This window comes from Crocuta crocuta, unplaced genomic scaffold (assembly GCF_008692635.1).
Source record: "Crocuta crocuta isolate KB4526 unplaced genomic scaffold, BGI_CrCroc_1.0 scaffold73, whole genome shotgun sequence".
NCBI lineage: Eukaryota > Metazoa > Chordata > Mammalia > Carnivora > Hyaenidae > Crocuta > Crocuta crocuta.
Window position 1 is genome coordinate 1,571,460 of NW_027529443.1, and position 20,519 is coordinate 1,591,978.

General features: G+C 52.1%; 2 protein-coding genes across 2 annotated transcripts in view; one reads left to right on the forward strand and one right to left on the reverse strand.

The window, feature by feature from the left end:
* RABEP2 (rabaptin, RAB GTPase binding effector protein 2) overlaps positions 1-507 on the reverse strand; it is an 11,091-nt gene extending 10,584 nt beyond the window's left edge. Inside the window, exon 1 of the mRNA XM_077760553.1 lies at positions 241-507. Within this exon, the coding sequence (XP_077616679.1) occupies positions 241-301 (61 nt within the window). The 5' untranslated portion in view covers positions 302-507. The remainder of the gene's footprint in view (positions 1-240) is intronic.
* A 5,380-nt stretch (positions 508-5,887) lies between these two features.
* On the forward strand, positions 5,888-11,770 carry CD19 (CD19 molecule). Its single transcript, XM_077760284.1, has 15 exons — positions 5,888-5,977; positions 6,224-6,478; positions 6,808-7,011; positions 7,141-7,434; positions 8,707-8,814; positions 9,080-9,128; positions 9,410-9,498; positions 9,883-9,996; positions 10,132-10,236; positions 10,324-10,392; positions 10,481-10,540; positions 10,651-10,707; positions 11,244-11,336; positions 11,438-11,539; positions 11,697-11,770. The coding sequence occupies exons 1-14, from the start codon at positions 5,893-5,895 to the stop codon at positions 11,527-11,529; spliced, it is 1,674 nt and encodes a 557-aa protein (XP_077616410.1). The 5' UTR covers positions 5,888-5,892; the 3' UTR covers positions 11,530-11,539; positions 11,697-11,770.
* Positions 11,771-20,519: the final 8,749 nt, after the last annotated feature.

Sequence of the window (20,519 nt, forward strand, 5' to 3'; positions counted from 1 at the left end):
AGACCCCTCCCTTCCAATGGCCCCGCCCCTCCCCTCACTGGGTCCCACCTTTCACCTGCCGCTGGCCGCCAGACCACGCCCCCTCCTCCGGTGGGTCGCGGGCCCCGCCCCCTCTCTCCTGGCGGCGTGGCCCCGCCCCTTTCTCCAATCTCCCCTCACCACCCCCACTCCCCCGGCTCCGAGCTCGGCCACGCCTCTGGTTCCACCGCCCCTCGCGTGCACGGACGCGCCCTCACGTACCAGTCCCCGGCCGCCGTCGCCGGCCATCCTCGCCCGCGACCGCCGGCGCAGCTGCCGCCATCGCCTCCACGCAAACGGCGGGTTCCAGCACTCCCTGGTGACGGCGCTCACCCCTTCCGGGTCCCCTCGGCTGTTTCCGGATCCGCTCGGCTGTTTCCGGATCGGCCCCGGGCTCGAGGCCCAGGCCGGAGCTGGGGGCCGATTGCCGAGCCTGGGCCGAAGATTTCCGAGTCCGAGCTCGGCCGCGGCTCCAGGCCCCGCCCCTCCCTGCCTTCTTTCCTGGGCAGCACTGTTCAAGAAGGGCGCTTGTCCTTCAAACCCCGAAGTTCTTTCATCAAAGGCCTTCTGGCCTTTCCGCGTGACATCGGAAGCTCTGCTCAAGTTACACCTCCTCCGAGACGCCCGCCGGCCTCAGCCTAAAGAAGGCGAAGCTTCCGCGTTGTCTTCCGAGTCCCGCCGCCAGCCCCTTGATGGGCCCCTGGCCCCCTGCCGCCGATGCCTGGCTTACGTTACAGCGAATTGTGGCCGGGCCTGCTTGTACCTCCGCCCTGGTGGAGCGTCCCTCGGGGCAGGGCTGGGTCAGGTTAACTTTTCTGGACGCCGGGGTTCCCTTGTAGTCCGTCGGAGAAGTCAGAACTTCCACAGCACTTCCACGTCCCTACCCCCACCTGGATACTCAACCAGTCACGGCTTCCTGCTAATCCCCCTTCCCCCTGCCTGTGCCTCACAAATCCCTGTCCTCCCTGGGCCACTGCCCTAAATCAAGGTCTCATTATCTATGAACTTAGCCACCGGCGACCTGACATCTTCCCTTTGATGGTGACAGGCCGCTCAAACTTCAGTGCAGTACCTTGATTCCCATTCTCCCAAACCCGTTTCTCCCTCTGTGAAGTACATTCCAGGAGCCTGGAAGTTCTGCCTCCAAAGGACAGTATTCCAGAAGGTGTCTCTTTTTCTTCATCTCCACCGTCTCTCTCCTGAATTTCCACAATGCCTCCTAACTGTTCCCATGTGTTGCCGTTTGGTTCCTTTAGTGAATTCTCAAAGCAATAAAGTGATCTTTGCAAAACCGATCCTATGTCATCCCTGTTTAAAATCTTCTAGTTCATTTCAATTTGAAAATGGGCAAAGGACAGGAATAGGCATTTCACTGATGTCAGAGGTGGGAAATATATGCATGAAAAGATGTTCAACATCATTAGCCATTAGGGAAATGCAAATTAAAACCACAAGGAGATATCACTACACACCTACCAGGATGGCTTAATTTATTAAACTTAAAGGGGTGCCTGAGTGGCTTAGTCAGTTAAGCGTCCGACTTCGGCTCAGGTCATGATCTCATGGTTTGTGGGTTCAAACTCCACGTCAGGCTCTGTGCTGACAGCTAGCTCAGAGCCTGGAGCCTGTTTCAGATTCTGTATCTTCCTCTCTCTCCAACCCTCCCCTGCTCATGCTGTCTCTCTCTCTCTCTGAAATAAATAAAACATAAAGAAAAAAATGTTTTAAAAAGTGATAATACCAAATGCTGGTACGTTTATGGAAAAACCATAGTTCTCTTATATTCCTGATGGTAGACGCAAACGGTATAGCCTCTCTGGAAAAGAGTATGATAGTTTCTGGGGTGCCTGACTGGCTCAGTTGGAAGAGCATGTGACTCTTGATGTTGGGGTCCGAAGCTCAAGCCCCATATTGGGTGTAGAGATTAAACAAACAAACTTAAAAAAAAGTGTGATTTTTTTTAAGTTTATTTATTTATTTTAAGACAAAGAAAGTGGGAGAGGAACAGAGGGAGAGAGGGAGAGAGAATCCCAAGCAGGCTCCACACTCAGCACAGAGTCAGCTGTGCAGCTCAATTCCACGAACCTTGAGATCATGCCCTGAGCTGAAATTGAGTGGGACACGCAACCAACTGAATCACCCAGGTGCCCCAAGAGTATGACAGTTTCTAATGAAACTAAACATGATCTTATTTGAACACACCAAGCTTTTCCCCACCCCAGTAGACACCTCCTGTCTCAAGTAGCTAGCTCTATCACCTGTCTGCCATTAAATGACTTCTTATCGTCTGAAACTGTTTATTGATTAACTTGTCTATTACCTGTCCCCCTTTACCCTTCCAGGTCCCCAAAACTTGAGTCAAAGCTTCATGAGGTTTGGAACCTTGTCTTGTTTCTGCTGTTACCCCAGCACCTAGCACAGTGCCTGATTTAGAAGACAAAACAAAACAAAACACACATAGTAAACATTTGGTGAATAAATGAATGAATGAACACTTTCCTTACTCATCTCTCTGGCTTCCCTCTAATCTCCCCTCCACACTGCAGCCAGGGGGAGTTTAGGTAAATGCAGATTGGGCCAGGTTAGGCGCTCCTGGCTGGCTCAGTCGGAGGAGGGTGAGACCCTTGATCTCAGGGTCATTTGAGTTTGAGCCCCAAGTTGGATGTGGAGATTACAAAAAAAAAAATCTGGGGGTACCTAGGTGACTCCGTCAAAGTGTCCAACTTTTGATTTCAGCTCAGGTCATGATCTCATGGTTCATGAGTTCGAGCTCCACTTTGGGCTCGCGTAGGGATTCTCTCTCTTTCTCCCTCTCTCTCTGCTCCTCCTGCGTGTTCTTTCTCTCTCAAAAATAAGTAAACTTAAATAAAAAGGAGTATTAAAAAAAATCTGGCTAGGTTAACTCCTGCTTGTAAATCCCCAGGAGTTTACTGACCTCAGATTCCCTGTGTGTGTGGCAGAGTTTCTTGGGAAGGAAGTGAAATGGGGACTATAAATAAGGCTCCAGTCAACTGTCAGGCTTGGATTTTATCCTGAGGCCCTGGGAGCCTTTGAAGGCTATTGAGCAGGAGAAGCACATGACTAATACCAAGGAAGTTCTTTCTGTGTAGAGTTTAGGTAAAGAGCAAAAGAGAGATAGAAGACAGCCCACAAAAGAGGCTACTGAAGTGGTTCTGGTTGGGAAAGGAAGGACCCCAAAAGAGGAGGAACTGGATTCTAGAAATACTTAGGATGAAAAATGGACTAGCCCTGGTGACTGAGTGCATGAGAGAGATGTGAAGAGAAAGCTTTCTTTTACTCTTCCTAATTTCTTTTTGTTGATTTTTTTTTGCCAGCAAAAACCGGTTTACTTGCGAATAGCAGAGAATTGCGATTCAGGATAAGTAAGGGACAGCAAAAACCATAGGCTAGCCCAACAAATACAGGTGAGGAATGTTATTTTGTGGAGAAGAAGAATTTGGGAGGGATTGGGGTGCCGGGGTCTCCCAGTTGGTTAAACGTAGGACTTTGGCTCAGGTCATGATCTTGCTGTTCATGAGAACCCCATATCAGGCTCTGTGCTGACAGGTCAGAGCCTGGAGCCTGTTTCGGAATCTGTGACTCCCTCTCTCTCTGCCCCTCCCTCGCTCACGCTTTGTCTCCCTCTGTCTCAAAAACTAAATAAACCTTTAAAAAAATTTTTAAAAAGAAGTTGGGAGGGGTTGTTTTGAATGAAAATTCATTGGAGAAAAGCAAGAATTCAGGACGATAATGGTTTCTCATTGGCTGAGCTGCCGGGGTGGTCGATTTCTTGTAGGAGATGTAATGTTTATCTTCATCCTGTTGGGATGATTCTTTCCTGTGGAAGGTTCTTCTGTTGGGCCTGTAACTGACAATGCTTCCTACAATTGAGGTAGAACCGTATGGCATGAGAGCTCCCCCTTCTGGCCTGGTTTCCCTTCATTAATTTTCACATTTTACGCAACAAATACTTATTGAGCACCCACTAGATGCCAGGGAACAAGACAGTAAAGATCCCTGTTGTTGAAGAGTGAACATTCTGGGCCAGGAAAGTAGTTGAGAGATTACGAAATAAGCAAGCATATTTGGGAATCGGGGCAAACGCTGGGAAAAAAATCAAAGAGGGGTGTGACATCCAAAGTCCCTGGAGGGTCAGGGAAGGCCTCTTGGAGGAAATATAATTTGATCTGAGGGATAAAGAGGAGCCAGAGAAGTAGAAAAGCCAAGGAGGGATCAGGAAGAAGAGCGGCAAGTGCAAAGTCTTTGTTTGGAGTGAGGGACAGAGTAGTAGAGGGTTGAGATGGGAAATGGAGGTAGGGGCAGCCTCACTCGCGCTGTCAGCGCAGAACCAGATGTGAGGCTCGAACCCATGAACTGTGAGATCACGACCTGACCGGAAACCAAGGGTCAGATGCTTACTCAACTGAACCACCCAGGCGCCCTGCCACTATGGTGTTCTAAGCAGGAAAGTGCAGGTGAGGCAGAAGGAGACTGGAGAGATTTTGTTGAATGAAAGGCAAACGGAGCCCTGCCACCTCATCTTCTCCATTCCCCAATGCCCCACTCTTCCTCCTCCTAGCCACCCCGACCTGACCAAAGGGAAGTGGGGCCTTACCAGCTGGAGGGTCCCCTGGGGTTCGCCTGAAGCAAACAGGAAGCTGCAGCCCAGCGAGACGGGCTTGGGAACTGGCAACTGAGAAAGCAGGTCTCCTGGGTCCCTGGACCCTTTCCCTGAGTGACTGCAGAGTGAAAGCGGAGACACACCCACATATGCAGACAGAGAGAGAGAGAGAGAGAGCTGGGGGAGGAGGAAAGGAGGGGAGAAACAGGGTGGGGGTGGGGGGCAGAAGAGCAGATTTATTAAGAGTCAGGATTCCTGAGTTCTAGTGCTTCCTCTATGACCACCAGCTCATTGTGTGAGCTCAGGCAACACCCTGCCCTTTGGGGGCCTCAATTTCCCCGTTTCTAAATGGGTTCTTTCCATAACTGAAGCAGGCAGGGGCTTCCTGGGGAAGAACAGGGAGACAAAGGGGCACTGATCACCAGTCATTTCTCAGGACTGCTGGGGGAGCTGCAGCACCAACCTGGCACTCGCTCTTGGCCACTGGTTGATGCTGTCTCTCATTAACTGAGGGCCTACTATGCACCAGGCGCTGGGCTAAAAATGCTGCACGTATACTGTTTTGTTTAACCTTCACAAACAAGATTTTCATGGTACTATTATTGTCCCCAGTTTACAGAGAAAGAAACCAGAGCTTAGATGAATGAAGAAATTTAGCCAAGTGGTAGACGTGGAGGGTTCAAAGTCAAGTCTGCCCGATCCCAAAGTATGTGTGATGGGCCGGTCGCACAGAGTGGGAAGGAGGCCCAAGACATGTTGATTGAATGAATGAATGGGGTATGTGTGTGAAGAGAAACGAGGTTAGAGCCTGAGGTTGAAGGAGGGAGGAGGAGGAGGAGGGAGCCCCCAAAACTGGAGCCACTCAATTTAACAAATAGTCATTGGGTGCCTGCGATGTGCCAAGTCCGTCCCAGGGCACTGTGCATTCAGCGGTGAGCAGGACCAAGTCTCTGCCTCGAGGGCTTGTACTCTAGTGGGAGGAACAGAAAGTGACACACGAGTAAGTTCATTTCACATGGTGCGAAGTGTCGGGATGAAAATAAAAGTGTGTCAGGGAAGAGACAAGTTTTGTGGGTCCGGAGGGGTGCATAGAGAAGGGAACTGGAGGCGTAACCACCCCCTTCCTCCCCAGGGGGGACTGCCTGCCCGCCGCCCGCCCCCACAGACACACATGGTTCAGTGCCCCCCAGGCCCCCGCCTGCCCCAGCATTCTCCGCGCGGCCAAGCTGGGTGCCCCGGGGAGTCTGGCCGCCATGCCACCTCCTCTCCTCTTCTTCCTCCTCTTCCTAACCCCTGAGGGAGTCAGACCCCAGAAAAGGCTGCAGGTGGAGGCTAAAGGTATGTCCAAAGGATACAGATGGAAGGAGTTCGGGCTGGAAACTTGGGTCTGGCTGGGTGCCCTTGGCCAAGTAGCTTACCCTCTCTGGGCCTTCATTTTATTATTTATAAAACTCAGGGAGGGGGTGGAAGAACTCTGAGCTCGTCTACTTCCAGCTTGTGGGGCCGCTGGGTTATCACCCAGTGTGAAGAATGAAGGGAGCTAAGAGTTCCTCTCTCTCTGTCTCTCTGTCTCTCTCTCCTCAGAGGGAAGCAAAGCTGAGCTTCCATGCCTCAAAGGGACCTCAGACGGTCCTCCTGAGCAGCAGACCTGGTTTCAGGGGGCTCAGTCAGACCTGGGCCAAGGTTCACAAGGTCTGGGCATCCAGAAGGGGACCTTGGGCATCCAGCTCCTCATCTTCAATGTCTCCTACCAGATGGGGGGCTTCTACGTATGCCAGCTGGGGCCCCCTTCTGAGCAGGCCTGGCAGTCTGGCTGGACGGTCAGCGTCGAGGGCAGTGGTGAGGTCTGGGCGAGGGCAGGGAGGGGTGGGTGAGAAGGGGGAGGCCCACCACGCATGGAGGACAGTCTGGCAGCTACAACAGATTTTCAGGGAGGGGTTGAAGGGTCTGAGGGACAAGCACACAGCTAGGTTGAGGTGGCTTCTAAAAACTCCCGTGGCTTCGTGACTTCAGCACTGAGCTGTTCTTCTCTTTCGCTCTCGTCTCTCTCTGAGTTCCTCTCTCTCTCTCTCTGGGTCTTTGTCCCTCTCTGTCTCTGTCTTTCTGGGTCTCTGGGTCTCTCTTCCTGTCCTGGATGTGTCTGTATCTGGTTCCGGGTCTTTTCCCAGGGGAGCTGTTCCGCTGGAATGCTTCATACCTAAATGACCCAGGCTGTGGCCTGGGGAACAGGTCCCCAGAGGGCCCCAAGCCCTCTTCTGGTTACCCCACAAGCTCCCAGCTGTACGTGTGGGCCAAAGACCACCCTGAGATCTGGGAGACAGACCCTGAATGTGCCTCCCCCAGGGGCAGTCTGAACCAGAGCCTCAACCAAGGTAAGGTGATGGGGAGATGCCAGGAAGTGGGGGTTCCAGGGATGGGGGGCGGTGATTGGGAACCGGAGGGTTTGCAGGGAGGGGACCCCAGGGATTATGCTTTCCTAGCCTTGGCTCTCCCTGCCCCAGACCTCACCGTGGCCCCTGGCTCCGCATTCTGGCTGCCCTGTGAGGTGCCCCCTGCCTCCGCGGCCAGAGGCCCCATCTCCTGGACCCACGTGCGTCCCAAGAAGCACAACATCTCATTGCTGAGCTTAAACCTGAGGGAGGATGCCCCGATCAGAGAGATGTGGGTCCTGGACAGCCTCAGGGGAGGGGCTGTTCTGTTGCTGCCCCAGGCCACGGCTCGAGATGCTGGCACCTATCACTGTTACCATGGCAACGTGACCATCGAGATGCAGCTGAAGGTCACCGCCCAGACAGGTAGAGTTTCTCCCAGTTGTGGGGCATCTGTGTGGGGCTACTGGGAAGAACTGGAAGCCAGCCAACCCTGGCTCCCCGACCTGAGAGCTAGTACCAGACTCATCTGAAAGCCCAGCTTCCACACCGAACACTTGATTCCATCTCTGTCCTCCCTTGTTTCCAAATCACGACTTTTCTGGGTCTTCTCTTCCCACGGGCTGCTCCTTCCCATCAGCGGGGACAGGGTCTTCTTTCTCCCCCAGTCCTCACTGTCGGAGCTCGGAGGCCTCTTCTTACACCGTAAGCACCCTCTCATCCTGGTCTACGCTTTCTTCCTGTTTGCCTTCCTCTACTCCCATGGCTCTTTGGGCCACTGTGCCTTAATGACTCGATTCCAGGTTCCATACACTTCACACCCAGCCATTTCCCAGAACTGCTATTTGATAGTCCATAGATACCGCAGGCTCAAAATATGCAAAACCAAACTCCACATCTTCCCAGAGTGTAGTCTTTTGGGTGGCCCTGTGTAAGTGAAGGACACCACCACCTGCCCAGAGGCCAAAGCCAGGAACCTGGGTACTTTCCTTTTCCTCACCCATCCATCAACTCCGGTCACAGTGCTCTGCACATTCTGTCTCCTCCTGTGGTACCCCAGCCACAGTTCTCAAACTCACCCTCAACTTTCACGCCCAGCACATTGCAGCCTCCCACCTCTAACCCTGTGAACCTGACTGTCCTTCTCTTTGAAAAAGACTGTCCTTGAGTATAGCAGGAAGCTGATCTTCATGCCCCACCCCTTTAAAAAATTTTTTAACGTTTTTTTTTTTTTAAATTTCTGAGAGAGAGAGAAAGAGAGAGAGAGATACAGTATGAGCAGGGGAGGGTCAGAGAGAGAGAGGGAGATACAGAATCTAAAGCAGGTTCCAGGCTCTGAGCTGTCAGCACAGAGCTTGACGCAGGGATCAAACCCACGAACCGTGAGATCATGAGCTGAGCCGAAGTCGGACGCTTAACCAACTGAGCCACCCAGGCGCCCGCTTCCATCCCCCCCCACCCTTAATCCTAACATAGAGTCTGACTACAGTCATGGTTTGTTCAGTAAATGCTGCCCCAGGCCCCATGTCAGGCTCTGGGGCACAGTCCGTGACCTCAGAGGGCGTGAGAAGAGCTTTCCTTGTAGCATGTGATTCGGAGGACCTGTGTCTCACCTTTGTTCCTGAAACTTATGGCCTCAGGCTAGGAAGCAAGATGCCAGCCTGGGGCCCTCATTTCATACCTGCTTCCCTCTATCAGTAAGGTACTGGCTGCTGGAGGTTGGTGGCTGGAAAGTCCTCGTTGTGCCATTACTTTATATGATCATCTGCCTGGGTTCCCTGGCAAGCTTTCTTCATTTTCGAAGGGGTGAGTCATGTCCCTCAGCCCATCTGCCCACCCCACCCCATCTTCCTCAGCACAGCCCACAGTGGCCAGTCTGACAGCCAAGCACCTTTCTCGCACGCATACCTGCCCCATAGGCCTCCAATCCTGTCCCTGACTCCCCCAACCGCCCTCCAAAGTTATCGGGCCCCTTGGACTTTGAATCCCCTCCATGGACCCAAGTGGCCTCCCCAGTGCCCCGCAAATCTTTACCCTGCCTCCTCTGATCACTCCTCTTGACTCCCACCAGTCCTGATCCTCAGGAGGAAAAGAAAGCGAATGACCGATCCCACCAGAAGGTAATGATGCGGGCGCGCCTGCCGTTTCCCATTCCTGCACTTTTGCTTTATGCTTTGCGCTTACTGTTTCCTCTGCCCAGGATGTCTTTTCCTTCTCTACCGTTGAAATACTGCCCAAGCTTCAAAGCCCAGCTCCAAAGCTACCTCCTCTGTGAAGACCTCCTTAGAGTGATCCCAAACCCCTCTATAGGCTGTGCCAGAACACAGGAGCTAAGTACAAGTGACTACATCTTATCCTCTGAGGACCCGGCCTCACAGCGCAACTCCTCTTCCTTCGCCAGGTTCTTCAAAGTGACGCCTCCCCCAGGAAGCGGGCCCCAGAATCAGTACGGGAACGTGCTCTCCCTTCCCACGCCCAACTCTGGCACTGGTAGGAGGCACCGCCTGCTCTGTGACTCCGTACCCATTTTCCAGGCCACTCCATTCCCCTGAGCGCCCCGCCTTCCCCAGCCCGGAGCTCCGCCTTCAGGAGAAAGCCCTGCCCAGGGGGCGGAGTCCCGTCCAGATTCGAGCCCCGCCCCTAGCGCCACGGCCGTTCCCCCGGGCGAGTAGCCCCGCCCCCAGGACGCGGGTCCGAGAGGTCCGGTTCCGAGGGCCGCACCTCCCCGGAGACTGAGGCCACGCCCCAGGTGGCACAGCCTCCAGTGCCCCGCCGAGCCCGCAGCTTCCGCTCCTCTGCCCAGCCTCGCAGACCCTTAGCCTTGACCGCCCCCATCTCTTTTCTCCGGCCCCGTTACAACGGTCCTCCCGCCAGGACGCGCCCTGAGGTGGGCTGCAGAGCTGGGGGCCGCCGTCCAGTCTTACGGAAACCCGCGCAGCGACGTACAGGAGGCCAGAGTCGCGGGGTCCCGGAGCCCGCCACCAGCAGGTGATGGGGTGGGGTGGGGGCTGGGCAGGGGTCCTCACGTGGAAGGTGTTGGAGCGGTCTGTGGCAGGCCTAGTGGACTGGGGCCTGGAGGATGGGGGCTGTGACTCGGTTCCCACTTGTATCCCCAAACCCCAGGCCCGGAAGAAGAGGCAGGGGAAGCGTATGAGGAGCCGGACAGTGAGGAGGGCTCCGAGTTCTACGAGAATGACTCCAACCTCGGGCAGGACCAGCTGTCTCAGGGTAAGACTGCGCTCCCCGCGGCTGCCCCACCTTCTCTGCGGCGGGCCGGCCGTGGGCCCTCGCTGGACCCCCTTCCTTCCCCACCAGATGGCAGCGGCTATGAGAACCCTGAGGACGACGCCTTGGGTCCCGGGGATGAAGACTCCTTCTCCAGCGGTAATTTGGGGTCCTTGTGGGGCCGCAGAGGGCTGTGGAGCCCCTACAGGGCAGGAGTGGTCCCTGGAGTTCTCTTTTCGTCCTTCAGGAGCTGAGTCTTATGAGAATGAGGATGAAGAGATGCCCCAGCCAGTCGCCAGGACAGCAGGTAGTGTGAGGATGGTCAGGTTAATGCTGGGAGGTGTTTGTTGGGGGTGTGGGGTGGGGTGGTATATGACCTGGACGCCAGGAGGAATAACTTCCCTCTTCCTTCTCCAGACTTCCTGAGCCCCCATGGGTCTGCCTGGGATCCCAGCAGGGAGGCAACCTCTCTAGGTGAGAAATGCTAGAAACCCTCCTGCCTTGCCCAGATTGGGTTGACCTGGCCTCAGCGCTGACTCCATGCTCCACCTTGACCTTGACTCTGACCCCTGACCTTGACTCTGATTCTGGCCTCAGGTGGGCTCCTAACATTAACCTCCACCCCAACCCTGATCCCAGTGTTTACCCCATCCCCACCTGTGACCGACCGTCAGCTCTGATCCCAATCTGATTCCAGCCTGCATTTTGACCTCCACGTCACTGCAGCCCTAGGGCAAACCGCAACTCTGACCCCAGTTGTCTCTACAACCTCCTGAGACTGCGACTCTGACCTTGACTTCTTCCAGTTCGGTTCTTGACACTGATGATAATTGAATTCACACCTGACCGAACCCTGTACTTAACAAGGGCCCCGAACCTGTTGCTAACCGTAATCGCTCCTTTCCAATACCCACGGATCAGGCCTTTCACCTCCCTCTGCCTCTCAGATTCCTTCTGTATGTTAGGCCGCACTTCCCTGCCCCAAGCCCCCAACTCTCCTGCCCGCGCAGGGTCCCAGTCCTACGAGGATATGAGAGGGATCCTGTATGCAGCCCCCCAGCTCCGCTCCTTTCGGGCCCAGCCGGGTCCTAGTCATGAGGAAGGTGGGTGCATCTCCTGCTGTCCCCTGCTGTCCTCTGAGGCTTCCCCCCTTCCCGGCCTACTCTGCCTCTTCCTGTATCTTACGCTTCCTGGTCCTAATCAGATGCAGACTCTTATGAGAACATGGATAATCCCAATGGGCCAGAACCCGCATGGGGAGGAGGGGGCCACATGGGCACCTGGAGCACCAGGTGATTCCTTCCAGGTGAGCTGGGAAATGCCCTCTACTGAAGGAGGAGGAAGAGGGAGATGAGTAGGAATAGAAGTGGTTCTCGGGGAGAGAGAGGGGAAAGGATTCCCAAGGCCTGGTGTTCAGGGGAAAGGGCTCCTGAAACTTCCTCATCACTGTTTGTTCTGCATAGCCTGGGCCTCCTTAGGCCCCCGAGATCCATACCGGATTCTGAAATCTGGGACCCCAAGCAGACAGTGTCAACCTCTGGAGCAGCATTGCCTTGGATGGTGTGTGTGTGTGCGTGCGTGTGTGCACATGTGTGTATATACCAATGAAACTTTGGCTCCCTTCGCTTACTCCAAATAAACTCAGTGACTTCTTCCAATCCTGTGACTTAAATGCCCTTGTATAGAAAGGGGAGGGAAGGTGAGGATGTGTGTACCCCTATCCCCTCTCGAATCTAGCGGAGGACAGAGAGCTGCATCCTGGGTACGACAGAGGCCTCTTCCCTCCTGTGGCTTGGCCTGCGCCTGTTGCCCTCACTTGCCTGCCACTCTCATCATCCAGTTGTTCAGCCACCATTCATTGGCAGCGGGGGGTGCCCAGTGAAGAGGAAGCCATCTAGGAGTCGGCGGTCATCACTGACATGGACCTAGCATCTCCTGGGGCGCCCGGGGGGCTCAGTTGGTTAAGCGTCAACTTCGGCTCAGGTCATGATCTCATGCTTCGTGGGATCGAGCCCCACATTGGGCTCTGTGCTGACAGTTGGAGCCTGCTTCAGATCCTGTCTCCCTCTCTCTGACCCTCCCCTGACTGCACGCTCTCTCTCTCAAAAATAAACATTAAAAAAAATTTACTGAGTAGCTCCTATGCTTCAACACCAGTTAACTCATTAAACTTTCTTAAACATTTATTTATTTTTTTAATATTTTTATTTTTAGGAGAGAGAGAGAGACAGCGTGAGCAGGGGAGGGTCAGAGAGAGAGGGAGATACAGACTCTGAAACAGGCTCCAGGCTCTGAGCTGGCAGTCAGCAAAGAGCCCGACGCGGGGCCCAAACCCACGAACCGCGAGATCATGACCTAAGCGAAAGTCGGACGCTTAACCGACTAAGCCACCCAGGTGCCCCAACATTTATTTATTTTTGAGAGAGAGCGCATGCATGCATTCATGGGTACGCAAGTGGGGGAAGGGCAGAGACAGAGAGAGACAGAGGATCCGAAACAGGGCTTTGAGCGCAGAGCCCCATGGCTGGGGCTGGGCTTGAACTCATGAACCATGAGATCATGACCTGAGCAGAAATCAAGAGTTGGCCACTTAACCCACTGAGCCACCCAGGCGCCCCTCATTTAATCTTTACATAACCTCACAAGGTTATTGAGCACTTAGGTGCGAGGATTTTATGAAAGCATTCTATGTATATAGTATATATATGTATATATGATTATGTATATTAGCTCATTTTATCTTCATAAACAACCATCTTTCATAGATGAGGAGACTGAGGCAGAAAAGCTATACATAACATGCCCGAGGCTCGCCTTGCTGGGGTCGGGACTTGAACTCCGACAGTCTCCTTCCAGAGCCTATACTCTGTCTTGACGCTCCGCCTTCCTGGTTGGGATTTGGTCAGTCGGAAACCGAATGTCCGAGAGGCCAAGTAACCTGTCAGAGGTGACATCTCCAGCGCTTCACAGAGCTGGGTGTGACTCCGGAAACCTGGCTGCCATTTTAGCCATTGTACCCACTATCTGACAAACTGCTTGCTTCTGATTTAAAGCATGAACACGAAAACTTTCAGGGCGAAAAGTCTCCAGGTCCCGAAACCATCAGGTAGCAAACCCCACCAGGCCCAAATTCTTGTCGCAGGCAGAGGTGGAAATCAGTGGCTGCTCTGTCTTGATTCTTCTGCCGTCCACCTCCCCAGTGCCAGTGCTTTTCTGAAACCCAGTCCCTCTCCTGTTCCAGAAGGTGCTATATAGAAGACTGACTAGACTTCTCAGTGCTTACATAGTTTATTGCCAGAATTTTTCTCAATGTTCTTTCTTCGCACTGGCCTGTGTTTTAGAGACTGTCTTCCTTCTTTATCCCTGAACCTTTACAACGTACCTTCTGTGTGTTAACACATTATTATTCCGTGCCAGGCATTGTGCTAATAAGTGCTTTACAGGTAGCATCTCATTTTATCTTTACGACAATCCTTTGAGCAAGAGACGCAAAACATTCTCATTTTACAGCTGAGAAGCCTGAGTCATGGAGAATTAAATACTTTTTAAAAAAATGTTTTATTTTATTTTTTTGAGAGACACACAGAGAGAGACAAATTGCGAGTAGAGAAGAAGCAGAGACACACAGAATCCCAAGCAGGCTCCAGGGTCTGAGCTGTCAGCACAGAGCCCAATGCGGTGCTCGAACCCACGAACTGTGAGATCATGACCTGAGCTGAAGTCAGGTGCTCAACTGACTGAGCCACCCAGGTGCCCCTAAATACTTTTGCTAACTGACCTTAGGTAACTTACTTAAGTTCAGTGACCCTCAGTTTCCCCGACTATATTATAGCATTAGGGACGGGGCATGGTGTAGTTACCATTATCTGTATAATGGGTTGAATTTCCCCATGGGGATGTCGCCATGGAAGGTTTTTTGACTTCTTCATGCTTCTCTTGACTGCAGGAGTCCCCAAGTTTCCTGGGTCCCACAGCCTGGGAGCCAGCTTGCTTCCATGTTGTATCCCAGGGCCTGTGGAGGGGTGTTTTTCTGTCTTCTGTGCCCAGAAGAGCCAGCCCCTTCTCACCTCCTAGTTTGGGGTAAGGCACTCAGTTTCGGTCTCTGCTGTTACTGGGGTATGACCTCTGTCCCCTGTGGGTATGAAAATCCCAGTCCTAAGGAATCTCAGTGTCCCTGTGGACTGCTTGACTTCAGCCACCTCTCAGCATTGTGGCTTTGATTTCCTTCTTTATTTCTAGCACCAGAAAGATTCTGTGTTGCTTTTGAGCTCAGGTGTCAATTTTATTTATTTATTTATTTATTTATATTATTTTTTAAAATGTTTTTCATTTATTTCTGAAAGAGAGAGACAGCGTGAGCAGGGGAGGGTCAGAGAGAGAGGGAGATACAGAATCAGAAGCAGGCTCCAGGCTCTGAGCTAGCTGTCAGCACAGAGCCTGATGCAGGGCTTGAACCCATGAACTATGAGATCATAACCTGAGCCAAAGTCAGACGCTTAACCCACTGAGCCACCCAGGTGCTCCTCAGGTATCAATTTTAAAAAGAAGAAGAAGGGGCATCTGGGTGGCTCAGTGGGTTGAGCATCCAACTTTGGCTCAGGCATAATCTCATGGTTCATTAGTTCGAGCTCCACGTCAGGCTTTGTGCTGACAGCTCAGCTCAGATTTTGTGTCTTTGGATTCTGTGTCTCCCTCTCTGTTCCACCCAGCTCCCACTCCATTTCTCTCAAAAATAAACGCTAAAAAAATTTTTTTAGGGGCGCCTGGGTGGTTTGGTTGGTTTAAGTGGCCAACTTCAACTCAGGTCATGATCTCACAATTCATGAGTTCGAGCCCCATGTTGGGCTCTGTGATGACAGCTCAGAACCTGGAGCCTGCTTCAGATTCTGTGTCTCTCTCTCTCTGCCCCTTCCCTGCTTGTTCTCTGTCTCTTAAAAAATGAATAAACAGGGGCGCCTGGGTGGCTCAGTCGGTTAAGCGTCCGACTTCAGCTTAGGTCATGATCTCACGGTTCGTGTTTTTGAGCCCCGCATCGGGCTCTGTGCTGATCCCTAGCTCAGAACCTGGAGGCTGTCTTCAGATTCTGTGTCTCCCTCTCTCTCTGACCCTCCCCTGTTCACGCTGTCTCTCTCTCTCAGAAATAAATTTTAAAAAATTTAAAAAATGAACAAACATTAAAACATTAAAAGAATAAAATTTTTTAATAAAAAAATAAAGAAGAGGGGTGCCTGGTTGGCTTAGTTGGTAGAGCACGTGACTCTCGATCTCAGAATTGTAAGTTTGAGCCCCATGTTGGGTGTAGAGATTACTTAAAAATAAAACCTTTAGGGACATCTGCGTGGCTCAGTCAGTTTAGTGTTCGACTTCAGCTCGGACATGATCTCATGGTTCATGAGTTCGAGCCCAACATTGGGCTTTGCGCTGATAGCGCAGAGCCTGCTTTGGATTCTCCGTCTCCCTCTCTCTCTGCCGCTTCCCCACTAACGCTGTTTCAAAAATAAACATTACAGGGGCGCCTGGGTGGCTCAGTCGGTTAAGCGTCCGACTTCAGCTCAGGTCATGATATCGTGATTTGTGGGTTTGAGCCCTGCGTCGGGCTCTGTGCTGACAGCCAGTTCAGAGCTTGGAGACTGTTTCAGATTCTGTATCTCCCTCTCTCTCTGACCATCCCCTGCTCACGCTGTCTCTCTCTCTCAGAATAAATAAAACATTAAAAAAATAATTTTTAAAAAAGAAAAAAAACCTTAAGAATAAGAAATACAGATCTAGCCCAGCATTCGAACACCCACCTTACCCTTCAGCCAAAATAAGCTCTCCCAATTGCCATAATCCCCACCGCTCCCTATTACTTTTCATCCACCTGCTACAGTCCATTGAATTTCCCTGCCTGTGCCTGAAGCATTCGAGCATGTGACTCTGCATAAAAACATCCTGCCTTCTTGAGGGCAAGTCCGTTCCAGGGTCTTCCCTATGCCCCTTGTACCCAGCCAAGAGGTGGCAAAGATCAGGAGCTCCAGAAATAAGTGGGGAAGGAGGAGTGAAGAAATAAGTGCAGAGGCTGGAGCTGCTTCTGGGCTCTGCCACTAGGGCAGTGTGGAGGGAAGTTGGGAAATTCCAGCCCAGTGCTCTGGAATCAGATGACCTGTTTTTTAAAGTTTTTAAATGTATATATTACTTATTTTGAGAGAGAGAAAGAGCAAGTGCAAGTAAGGGAAGGTCAGAGAGAGAGAGAGAGAGAGAGAGAGGGAGAGAGAGGGAATCAGAAGCAGGCTCTGTGCTATCAGCGCAGAGTCTGACGGGGGTTTGAACTCATGAACCGTGAGATCATGACATGAGCCGAAACCAAGAGTTGGATGCCCAACAGTCTGAACCACCTGGGCATCCTCCCCCCTTTTCTGAAGTTTCAGATTATCTGGGTTTGCATCCCAGCTCACCTCTTTCTAGCTGTGTGACTCAAGCTCTCTGTGCTATAGTTTAAGAGGTCTGTAAAATAGGGATAATTTTACGTGCCTTAATGTGTCTTGGAGGTAAAGCTCATGACAGTGGTATAGTAAGCACACTGAATGTTAGTTACTATTATGATTTGGCATTTATTAGGGGCCTTCTGTGCCATGAACCAGAGGGGCACCAAGATCATTTGCATCGAGGCTTCTTGCAGGGACTTGCCCAGGAGGAAGTCACACTCCAATGCTTCTCCACATCCACAGGACCTGATTTTTTTTGGCAGGGGCTGGAGCACTTACAGCTCTTGAACAAGGTTTGAGAAGAAGGAGGCTCGAGGGAAGTTCCAGGTCCTCAGGGTTACCCTCTGCCTCCCTAGTTTGCAGTGGCCTCATGGTGGGGCTCCAGGCTGGCCGAAGGGTTTCTGGTGCAATCTCTCTGCTCTCAGCCTGGCTGCAAGGAATGGCTGAAGATTTCCTGGGACCACGAAGTCCTTGGAGTCCCTTCTACTGGAGCCCGGGTGCCTTTATCCCCTGGTAGACAGCACCACCTGCTGGGGTTGGACGCCTCCAGTCAGCCTGTGGGGAGCCTGCACGGAGGATTTGAGGGGTGGGCTGACCGACTTGGTTGTAGGTGCCAGGGATATTCGTGTGGGGGAGGGGGGTGGAATGGGACACGCATGGCAGTCAAAGATGCTGTACCAGATGGGTGTCTGAAGTCTAAGTTACGGGAGCATTGGGTGTGCGAGAGGTGGTGGTACTGGCCGTGTGTTATGTGTGAAGTGTGGTGTGGGTGAGGTGGCAGGGACCACACGGTTGGAGGTGATGTGGGAGGTGTCAAGTGTTGAAGGGGTGTATCTGTGCTGTGGTGCATAACGCACAGAAGGTGTGAGTAAGGTAGACGCGTGGAGGATACGTAGCTTCTGAGGTGCATGATGTTGGTGGATGCGAAAAAAAATCTTCCAATGCAGACTCACCCTCCACCCCCCCGCAAGGTGATAGAGACAGAAAACAAACTTTATTACTGGAAGCATTAAACCAGAATGTTATGTACATTACAGGTGATATCCTTAAGAATAAAACTGTTAGGGGTGCCTGGGTGGCTCAGTCAGTTGAGCATCTGACTCTTGATTTCGGCGATGGTCAGGATCTCAGGGTCATGGGATCAAGCCCCGTGTTGGGCTCCACACTGAATGTGGGGCCTGCTTGTGATTCCCTCTCTCCAACCTCCCCCTTTCGTCGTCTCTCACCCCTGATTCTCTCTCTCAAAAAATAAATAAAAAAAGAATAAAAAAAAATAAAAGAATAAAAGTATCAGTTATTTTTCCAGCAAAAACAGGTTTATTCAGGAAGAGCAGAGAAATACTATTTGGGACTTGCGAGCTCTGACAAAATCGTAGGAAAGGGTGGGGAGAAACTGGGTTCCAAGCATAGCGGCTTCTCATTGGCTGAGTTGCGCCCGTCTCACGTGGCCGGGGCTGTTGCTGGGTTGAGGAGAAAATCTGCTGGGGTAGGCTCGTGCCTATTGCAAATACAACCTAAGTCTCCTTGGTTCTGCAAAAGGCTGTAAGGAGCGGCAGGACTAAGAGCTCCCCCCATCTGGCTTCCCAATTTCTTTCTTTCTTTTTTTTTTTTTTTTTAAGTAAGCTCTGATGAACAGAAAATGTTCACCGTTAGCAAGAAGGCTGATCCAAAGCCTGCATAATTCTGATGAGACTCAAATACATGCTGGCTGCTATATTCTTTTGTTTGTTTGTTTTCTGGCTGCTACATTCTTTTTTTTTTTTAAGTTTCTTTTCAGAGAGAGAGAGTGAGCATGCGCATGAGCAGGGAAGGGGCAGAGAGAGTGGGAGAGAGAGAATCCCAGGCAGGCTCCATACTGTCAGCGCGGAGCCCCATGCAGGGCTGGAACTCACGAACCGTGAGATCATGACTTGAGCCGAAATCAAGAGTTAAGAGCCTTAACTGACTCCTACATTCTTCTTCTTCTTCTTCTTTTTTTAAATGTTTATTTATTTTTGAGAGAGAGAGACAGCCTGAGCAGGGGAGGATCAGAGAGAGAGGGAGACACAGAATCCGAAACAGGCTCCAGGCTCTGAGCTGTCAGCACAGAGCCCGACACGGGGCTTGAACCCACAAACTGTGAGATCATGACCTGTATGGCTCCTACATTCTTAAGAGGGTCTCATGTCTGCCTGTACAATCTACCCATGGTTAATATCGAACTGAATGATGAGAGAAATCTGGCGAGTTTTATGAGTAGACATTCAAAGAAAACATTTATGATCTAATACTCCCTGCAAGTCCCTTCCCTCTTGAGCACTAAGCATATAACCACCAGCTTCATACAGCAGAAGTGCAGCTCTTTCTGCCCACGGGTCTTGTCCCCATGCTGTAATAAAGCACCTCTTTGCACCGAAGATATCTCAAGAATTCTTTCTTGGCCGGTAGTCTCGTGGCCCCACATCAAGTCCTACGTCCAACGTGAGGCTTGAACTCAGGACATGGAGATGGAGATGGAGGATCATGTGCTCTACCCACTGATCTGGCCAGATGTCCCCCAACTTCATTTTGAATCAGGTTTTTTGTTTTTCCTTCAGCTTCACACAAGCAGGTGGCCAAGCAGGTACAGCCCCTTATCCTGTTTTCAAGATAAAAATGTCAAAACCCAATGTCTTTAGTCCTGCCTAGATCATCCTAATTTTATCATGGTGATTGGCTTATATCCAGGGGAGAAGCAAGCTTCTCACCTATTTCTGACCCGAGGTACTTTGGTACATCACCGCAAGGCCTCCACCAAAGTTAGGCGGTTACTCCCTCTCCCAGGAACTGGGAGATCCGGATCTATCATCTCTCGCCGTAGAGGGTTGCATTTCAAAAAAAAAAGGCTTTCAGCTCCTGAGTTAGGAGACTTGCAAGGCGCTATTTAACCACAGCAGACATGTACAATCATTTGAAAAGGACGAAGGAGGCATTCTGAAACAGAAGTGGGAGAGAGGGAAGTCACACTCCTTTTCAACAGGGAGAATCAAGCCTCTAATTTTTCACCTGGATTTGTCCCTCCAGGTGCTGTTTCCAAGGCGTGTTGTGTTTAGGTGTGTGCTGCCGGCGGGTGTTGCGAGGGCGTGTGTTGTGTTAACACTGCGCGCGAAGCCAGTCTGTAGGAGGCATCGGGTGTGAGGGAGGGTATGTGCGATATGTGTGATGTAGGGGGTTGTTCAGAGTTGAGTGGATTTGAAGTGCTGGGCCGGGGTGTGTGGATTGTGCGCGTGAGGAGGGGCGTGTGTGTCGGGGTGGCGATGAGTGGAATTAGTCCACAGCGTCGTTGCGGGGAACAATAACGGCGATACCGGAGAGGACTAAAGCCTTATTCCGCGGTTTCTAAAAACAATTCGGAGGCCGTCTTCCTCCACTGTGTAGTCTGAGGGCTTGAGGACTACAATTCCCAAGATGCCCCGCTGGCTCTCCAACCAGGAGCACGCGTCTATTTAAGGGGCGGGCCCGAAGTGGGCTGGTCAGGAAGGGGGGCAGGCGGCCAATGGGTGAGCCGGAACGAATCGAAAGCCAGGTTGATTGCGCCGAGGTTGATTGGAATCTTTGGCGCCTCGGTTTCAGTGGTGGATGTATGATAGACGGGTGTGATAACCAATGAAAAGGTGGGGAGGAGGAGCCAGAGGGTGTGGGAGGGGAGGGGTGTTGACTAGCAGACGGTTTACCCAATGATGGGCGCAGGTCGCTGAAGGGGGCCGGGCGAGGCGTCCAGAGGCGGGGGACTGTGGTCGGCGGGTTTGTGCCATGGCGGAGCCGGTGAGGAGGCCGGGTCGCCGACCCCGGGGCGGCTGTGTC